The sequence below is a fragment of the Hemitrygon akajei genome, chromosome 11 (genome assembly GCF_048418815.1).
Source record: "Hemitrygon akajei chromosome 11, sHemAka1.3, whole genome shotgun sequence".
In the NCBI taxonomy this organism is placed as follows: domain Eukaryota; kingdom Metazoa; phylum Chordata; class Chondrichthyes; order Myliobatiformes; family Dasyatidae; genus Hemitrygon; species Hemitrygon akajei.
Genome location: NC_133134.1, coordinates 149560870 through 149569436, shown reverse-complemented (window position 1 = coordinate 149569436; position 8567 = coordinate 149560870). Strand labels below are relative to the sequence as shown.

The 8567-nt window shown below is 45.3% G+C and overlaps 1 protein-coding gene across 2 annotated transcripts in view; it reads left to right on the top strand.

Annotated features, from left to right (window-relative positions):
- Positions 1-3337: 3337 nt before the first annotated feature.
- LOC140736114 (EMILIN-3-like) overlaps positions 3338-8567 on the top strand; it is a 37732-nt gene continuing 32502 nt past the window's right edge. Inside the window, exons 1-3 of one of the 2 annotated variants that reach the window (XM_073061896.1) lie at positions 3338-3419; positions 3768-4058; positions 4441-4566. In XM_073061896.1, the coding sequence (XP_072917997.1) occupies positions 3883-4058; positions 4441-4566 (302 nt within the window). In that variant the 5' untranslated portion in view covers positions 3338-3419; positions 3768-3882. Of the gene's footprint in view, positions 3420-3567; positions 4059-4440; positions 4567-8567 lie in introns of those variants that run through there. The other variant, XM_073061898.1, reaches the window with a different exon arrangement.

Below are 8567 nucleotides of genomic sequence, written 5' to 3'. Positions count from 1 at the left end.
GAACCGGAAAACATCCCGGTTTGAGCAGATAAGTGGGCAATAATTTGTTTTCCATTCAATGTAATGACCAACTCCCCAACCCGTCGCCAGCAATATGCGCTACCGTTCAGGCTGAAGCCAATCATTTGATCTTTCATGGCAAACGCAGGTCTCGGTTTGAAAGGGGAAATGCACCTCCTTCTACCCCCTCTCCGTCTCCCCAACACTCTTAGTGTAAATCCGCCTCTCTGCGGAGGACTTTGGCACTTTCAGTCACGTTTCAGTCACGTTTCAGTCATAAAACGCACAGCCACGGTGGGCAAACTTATGGTCGCAATAGAATCCCAACTCAGTAACACTGTCAGTAGCTTCATAAAAATTAAGCCCAGCCCGCACGCAAGAAGTAGTACGTAATGAAGAAAATTGTTAATAATTTTAAAGGCATGGTTTGGCGGAAAAGAAAAGGCATTGTAATTTAGGAGTATTCTCTAGCTAAAGGGCACCATGGCGCGACACTACTACTGCTGGGGCATCCGAATTCAGAGCTCAGTTCCGATGCCGACTGTAAAGAGCTTGTCGTCTTTACATGGAATGCATGGGGCTTATCCTAGTGCGCGGGTTTCCTGCCACTGTCCATAGTGAAGTAGTGAAGGTTAGTTGGTCATTGTAAATTGTCCCGAGATTAGGCTCGAATTAAATCGGGGGTCGCTGTGCGGTGTGGCTCGAAGGACGGAAGGGCTTGCCTCCGTGCTGTGTCTCTAAATAGAAAAAAAAATGAAATATGGAACCCAATGTCCAACTAACACTTAATTCAAAAAGGGCACGACGGTGGCGTCGCAGTTAAGACGACGCTTTTACAGCATGGGGCATAGGAGTTTGAAGTTCAATACCAGTATCCTCTGTAAGAAAGTTAGTACGGTCTTCCCGTGAACGTGCGGGCTTTCCTCCGGGTGCTGTAGCTTCTTCCCACGGTTAAAGGTTAATTGATCGTTACAATTGTCTTGTAATTAGGCTACTGTTAAATAAGCGGGCTGTTGTACAGGCCGTCTTGTTGGGCCGGAAAGGCCTGTTTCGCGCTTTATCTCTAGCACCAACGCCCTGAAGGTCTCAGATACTCAGAGTGGCCAGGTAAAAGATAGTGACTGCAAGGTATCCAAACTCACCTCTTATCACTGCAAAGATTTTCCCCCGTCCACAAGACTCCTGAATGGACGGGGCTCCAACAACACTCAAGAAGCAAGAGGTCCAAGACTATTTTGGCAGCATCTCCCAACCTGGTGGCCTCTTGTCACCAAGAATGGCAAAGACAGTGGGCACACGGGAACACCTCCATCGCCAGGTTCCGCTCAAAGTGACACATCATTCTGATCCTCGTCACTGCGGATTCGTATTCCTGAAACTCACTGCCCTCTAGACCATCAGACCAGGAAAACTGCAGTGGTACATGAACGAAGGACAGATTACCTCGCTTGCGAGCGAGGTCCGCATCCTTAATTTGAGGTGAATAATGATATGGGAAACTTAATCTGCACGTGGGCCAAAAGTGAGTTTTTTTTTTTGGGGGGGAACGAACCTGTTCAGTATAAAGTTGAGCAACACACACAAAATGGTGCAGGAACTCAGCAGGCCAGGCAGCATCAATGGAAAGAAGTACGGTCGACGTTTCGGGTCGACACACTTCGGCCGGATGTTGGCCCGAAACATCCACTACTGTTATATTCTTTTCCATAGAGGCTGAGTTCCTCCGGCGTTTTGTGGTTGTTGCCCGGATTTCCAGCAAATGCTGCTTTTCTCTTGTTCGTAGTATAAAGTTAAGCCTGTTTCTGAATCCATTTCAAACTAATCTTGGAGGTTAGTTGGTGAGATTTAAGGGGAACCTGAGAGGGAACTTCTTCACTCAGAGGGTGGTGCGAGTGGGAAGGAGCTGCCAGGGAAAGTGAGTTCCATTTCAACATTTATGAGGCGTTTGGATAGGTGCGTGGACAGGAGGGGGATGGTGGACTATGGTCGGGGTGCAGGTCGAACGGACTTGGCAGAAGAACGTTTTGGCGCGGACTGGATGGACCGAAGTGCCTGTTTCAGTGTTGTGATGATCCGTGACTCTACGATTAATGATCAGGTAGAGAGGTCTGTCTTGGGCTCCCAGCTCTGCCGGTCGAACAAAGTGAAGGGGGACTCGGCAGAGATCGTCACTCTGCAGAGTGGGCGCTTGATCCGGTTCAACACGGCAGATTCGCTACTCTGGTGTCAAAGAGTCATGGGAGCTATTCTGGGGACGCGGGCCCTTCGGCCCAGCCCGTCTATGTCGTCCAAGTTGCCAAATGCATTGCTGGCACAACGTCAGTTTATTTTATTTATTTAGAGATGCAGCTCTGGCTGAATCGTTAACCACGCAATTACCGAGCATCAATACCTAAACCTCCAGGAGTACACGAACTCAAATATGGGAGCTGACGGCTTATACCAAACCTTCGCTTGAGGAACCGCTCCGCAAGCGAGTCCGAGTGATGCCCTCCGGTCATTAGAGAACGCAAACCTTTGCCAATGGACACACACACACAACTGGAGGAACTCAGCAGGCCAGTTAACATATTTAGAAAATAATAAACATTGCCGAAGTTTCAGGTGAAGGGCTGATTGATTTTCTGAAATTACCACCTTCCACAACGGAGAATGAGCAACCCCTCCCCTTTTGAGCAAACGGGGATCAGAAATAAGACCGGAGATTCTACGAAAGCAGATTGTTGGCGACTCAACCTGAGTTGTTGATAACTATTTCTGTCTTCCTTCTACTAATTCATTCAAGCCCCTTCAATGCTGTCATTACGTTTTTGGCGACTACGGTGGGGAACGAGAAAGTGGGCAGCCGGGGTCTGGAGCACGTTACTACCGTAGCCGCGGTGCTTTCAGAAAGGATTGCTCTGGATCACCTCCGCCCCTCCTCCTTCCCTCCCTCCCTCACCGCAGTGTATCTTCCAGATTCTACGGTCACCAGGTGACAATTATATAGTTTTAAAAAATCAAACCACAAGAGAAAAAATATTTCCATTCTCTCTCCTTCTCTCTCTCAAACCTGCAGCTAAGGATATCAGAAACCCTACAAACTAAAATAAACGCGGGCAGGACTGGGTCACACTGCGCCTTTCAAATAATTAACAAGTTCCTTCAATACTGCTTCTTAGGCGCAGACTGGGCTGAACTTTTACGAAGCTTTTGACAGCGTAACTGAGTTGGGATTATACTGCGACCAGTAAGTTTGCCCGCCGTGGCTGTGTGTCTTGTGGCCAGTGATTGAACGTGTAAAGTCCTCCGCGGAGATGTGGATTTGCACCAAGAGTATTTTGTTTGTTGGAGGTGGGGGGGAAGGAGGTGCATTTCCCCTTTCAGACCGAGACCAGAGTTTGCCATGAAAGATCAAATGATTGGCTTCAGCCCGAACGGTAGTGCGTGTTGCTGGCGACCAGTGGGTCTGTAAATGTTGGAGGAGGGGGTGAGGAGAGGAGGGGTGGCTGCACCCTCATTGGTAGTGCTGGTGAAGGGAGGGAGGGGGTGAGGGCTGGGTCTGTGCTAATGTCAACGAAACGCCCACTCGCACGAGTCCGCTAAGTTGTGGAGGTGGGCGACTGCTGGTGGCAATATAGACTCAGGGCCAGAGCCAATGGCTCATCAATCGCCCCCTGCCCCACAATCTCCCCCGTCTCAGCTCTGACCTGACGCGCGTGTGTGTGTGTGTGCGCTACCGCGGGACTCTCGTTCACCCCCCACCCATCCCACCTTCTCTTTTGCAGCTGATGCTCACGTTCCCCGAGTCTCAGGCTTTCGGACACATTTCGCACCGCTTCCAGTTTTAGAGACGGGCTCGACTGCGCCTCTACACCTGGATATTTTTTTAAAGCTGTCACGATGTTAGAAAGCGCGTCGGCATCTTCCTCTGTGATTCTGTGCTGCCTGGTGGCATTGACCCTTCTTACACTCAGCGAAGCGAAGGGCAATTTCTACGCTCCGTACCGCTATAACCTCTTCACCTCAGGGACAAGCCCCAGTCTGAAAGGAGCAGGGCGGAGCACGGCCCGGCACAAGTGAGTTCCTTCTACTTTGCTGAAAGGTTAAACAGTTATTAAAAGCTTTTGCAGTTTTAAACCTCCGCTCGGTGCTTTGGAAAACTAAATGCGAACGCAAATGGCACATAAAATGAGATATGTGCATGATATTTCAATTATATTTTGCATCAACAATATTAAAAATCGTGCACCTAAGTATTAGACACTCAATTATGCAGGGTTATGGATCGTGTGCAGGCAGAAGGGATGTGATTTAATTTGGCATTGTGTTAGGCGCAGATATGGGCCGAAGGGCCTGTCCCTGTGCGGTACTCTTCTATTTTATAATAAACAAAATTTGTTTGTGTTATGGGGACTTTGCACGAAAAATATCAACGAGTGACTTGTTTTTCTCCTCTAGGAATTATTGCGCCTACATTGTGAAGAAGAATATCACTTGCACGATGCAAGACGGCGCAGACACCTTTGTGAAAGCCGAATACCATCACTGTGCTTGGGGCCAACTCAAGTGTCCCGGCGTAGTCATGTAAGTTCGCAGCGCTACCTCGCGCGACACGGGACAACCCAGAGAGGAAGCTGACTGAATTCGCAGCTACACCGCGAGATTGTTTCCAGTCTAGTGCCCTGAACACAATAGACTTTCGGCGATCCTGTCACGGTGGAATGTACCGTGCAGATTTATACTGACGGGACCCTCCATCCATCAGGAAATAAGGCACATGTTTTAATCCGAGCCAAAACAGTAAGATTTGTGCAGTGGGGCAAATCGGATATTGATTGACGTTAAGTGCCTTAAAGTTCAAATTCACAGCTGGATCTCTAAAATTATTTATCATGCACCAAGTGGATGCTTTTGTGGTGTGTCCTATGGGAAGTTGCATTGAGTGGGTTGATCTGATTTACGTTTGGTTTCTGGCTTAATATTATTACTTTTAAAACAATAGGAATTAATCAATTGTTTTTAAACGACCGAAATGTTTTTATGCATTGGTACAGAGATTTGGAGTAATAAATAGGATTAAGATTTTGAACCAAGAAACAGCTTTGCACTGCTCAGGATTATTTATCTTTGAGGGAGCGGGAGAAAGTTTCTGAACGCTGGTGCTTTCGCATCCTCTAGTGGCCACCAAAGGAACAGCGGACGTTCACTACCCATTCGCAGTAGATGCCAGATACATGTTTCATTGGGGGAAAAAATGTCCTTTGACGGCTTTCGTGACATTGATATGATTTCCTACTACCATTACCTTGTTAAAGTTTAATTAAATTCAATGTATAGAGTCCTACGGATTGAATTGAACAAAGACCGCAGTCAAGACTGAACTTGGAAGAATAACGAGTGTATTTTGGGAGAAAAATCATTTGAAGTGTACAAAGGTTGCCTGCCACAGCATTACTTTGATTGAAGTTGTTGCTTTTTTAAAAAAAAATGGTGTTTAATTAGATGCATGACAGAACATTTTTTAAGAAGAGGAAAGCTTGAAAAATATTCCAAAATTGCGATAAGTTTTCACAGAGTAAATAGTGCTTGTGGGTGGGTCAGTAACCGAAGGACACATATTTAAAACAATTGGCAAGGGAATCACAAGTTTGCTGATGAAAACTTTACGCGCTTTCATGTTGCATTTAGGAATGCGTTGCCTCAAGGTGATTAAAAACAAATTGAGAATTAATTTTTCAGTTAGATGTGGACTTGAAAAAAAAGAAAAGAAGGATATTGGAATGCTTTGGAGGAAAGGCAAACCCGTGAGATTAATTATCTCCTTCAAAGAGCTAGATCAGATATGAGGCATCAAATGGCCTCCTGATGCGCATTAGTCTATGACTGGATGCAAAAGGTAGCTTTAGACACCACACATACATTTGAATGAATAAAGACCACTGCCGTCGTAATTTTGACATCATGATGGTGCCTTACTGTTTTGTCAGTGGCAATTTTCAGTTCAGGCATGTGCTGGACAACTTGAAGAATGGCAGCAGGGACAAAGCAATGGAAGATCTGTCAGGTGTCAGAGAAACCACTCAATCAAATAGAGCACTCCTAAAGTGTGCTTGGAAGGATGTTTCACATTAGGTCACCGCCTTGGCCAGGTTCTATTACTGCAGACAGCTTCTTTCCAAAAACTGAATGCAGATGCTGCCTGGAACTCCAAGAATGATGGGTAGCAGCTCGTCAAAGCAGGTTTGTTACCGGTGTAATTTGGACTGCAGATGTTAACGTGCTCGATGCAGCTGAAGTTTGTACATTTCCTAATTCAAAGAAACTCTAATGAAACACACACACACACACACACACACACACACACACACACACACACACACACACACACACACACACACACACACACACACACACACACACACACACACACACACACACACACACACACACACACACACACACACACACACACACACACACACACACACACACACACACACCCCCCCCCCCCCCACCCAGAAAGCCAGGTCTGCAGTCAACGTTCTGGGCCAAGGCCCTTTATCAGTATGTCTATTAAGATATAATGTTCAAGGCTTCTCTGCGTGTGTGTTACTTGGATTTCCAGCATCTGCAGATTCTCTTCTTTGTGAAGTCTTAATAGGTGTGATTTTGTATTTGTTTACCAAGGATAATGCTGTCAATCAAAATTAGTGGCTTCTAATCACTTTTCCATGCCTTGGTGAATCCCACCCTTGGGAGAAGAGAACACTGAGTTTCTTGAGTTTGAAGTTTGACTTGAGTTTCCACCTAATATGTTTTTTTTTGGTTCTTTATTTGCTCAGCAACAGAGGGAGATTGGATACAGTTCTCTTGATGTCATAGGAGTTCCCAACCTTCTTTGTGCCATCACACAATACCACTAAGCAAGAGGTCTGTGGACCACAGGTTAGGAACCCAAGCTACAAAGAGAAGTAGACAATTGCATGGACTGTGTACTGCCTAGATTCATCTTTGCTGTCCAAGTTCAGTATTATCAGAACTTAGCCCATTTAATTCTTATAAAATAACAGGTGGAATGTCTTCATCTCATGAGCAGAGAGTTGGTTTCCTCCCTTCTCCAAGGGAAGAACAATCTACTGAGAAATCATTCTGTGGTCACCTTGGTGAAGACCTGAAGCAGAACAGACCTCTCCCTTGAAACTAACAGATTACAATTGAAATGAAAAAAGAACAAGGAAAGCACAGAGAACAAATTCTTTCAGCCCACTATGTGAATACTAACCAGTGCACCCATCTACACCAACCCTATATGTTATGTAGTAGGTCCATAGTCTTCTATAGCTTAGTATAGGACAGGTGTTTCCAGCCTGGGGTCCATGGACCCTTTGGTTAATGGAAGAGGACCATGACATAAAAAGGTTTGGGACCCCTAGTGGAGAAGCCTTTTCAATATTGGGGAAAATCTTGGGCGCCATGGTAGTGGTGTGTGTGTGTGTGTGTGTGTGTGTGTGTGTGTGTGTGTGTGTGTGTGTGTGTGTGTGTGTGTGTGTGTGTGTGTGTGTGTGTGTGTGTGTGTGTGTGTGTGTGTGTTAATTACTTGGACACTAATACATCTCGGGACATCGGAGTTCGAAATTCAGTTCTGGTGCTGTCTGTAAGGAGTTTGTATGTTCTCCCCATGACTGTGTGCATTTCCTCCCACAGTCCAAAGCATACTGGTTGGTAGGTTATTTGGTCATTGTAAATTCTCCTGAGATAAGGCTAGCATTAAATAGGTGGCTTGCTGGGCAGCCTGGCTCATTATGATGGAAGGGTCTGCTCCATGCGGTCTCTCTAAATAAATAAATGAAATGGAAACAAGGCTGTCTCAGGAGCAGGTTTCCCTGGGATGATAATTACATAAAGGAACATTATTGTTATTTGTTGCTACACTATTTCAATTATATCAGTAAGACAAAGGCTTGGGCTATCTCAATTTGAAAATTCTGCAGATACAACCATTTTTATTCAATGCAGAGTCTCACTAACTTGAGGTACATTACTGCAACTTGTATGTAGGTGATATCCATAAAACCAAATGCTAAATCTTTAACGACTGGAAAATTAACTTAAGATAGCTTACTAATTTGCATGACATGGTAGCAGAATTGGAATTGGTTCATTAGTGTCAAATGTACATTGAAAAACATGCTTGTGCACCATTCATACAGATCAATTCACATTACGGTGCATTAAGATAGTACAAGGTAAAGCAATAACAGTATTGCAGAATAAGGTTTAATAACTAATGTGAACATGCAGTGGGTAAGGAAGTGGGCTTGTTTTATCATCTGTGTTCTGTTTTGTTGTGTTCTCTGTTGTTCTACCAAGCATTGTGTGCATGCAATGTTGGCACTGGAATTTGTGGTGGCACTTGTGGGCATCAGTGCATCCCCGAGTGTGTTGGCTGTAAATGCACTTCACTGTATGTTTCAATGTCCTCATCATCATCATCATTATGTGATGTGTCGTATGACACAGGCAATCATTTGGTCCCATGACCATGATTGTTCTTGGCAATTTTTTTCCAAGAGTGGTTTGCCATT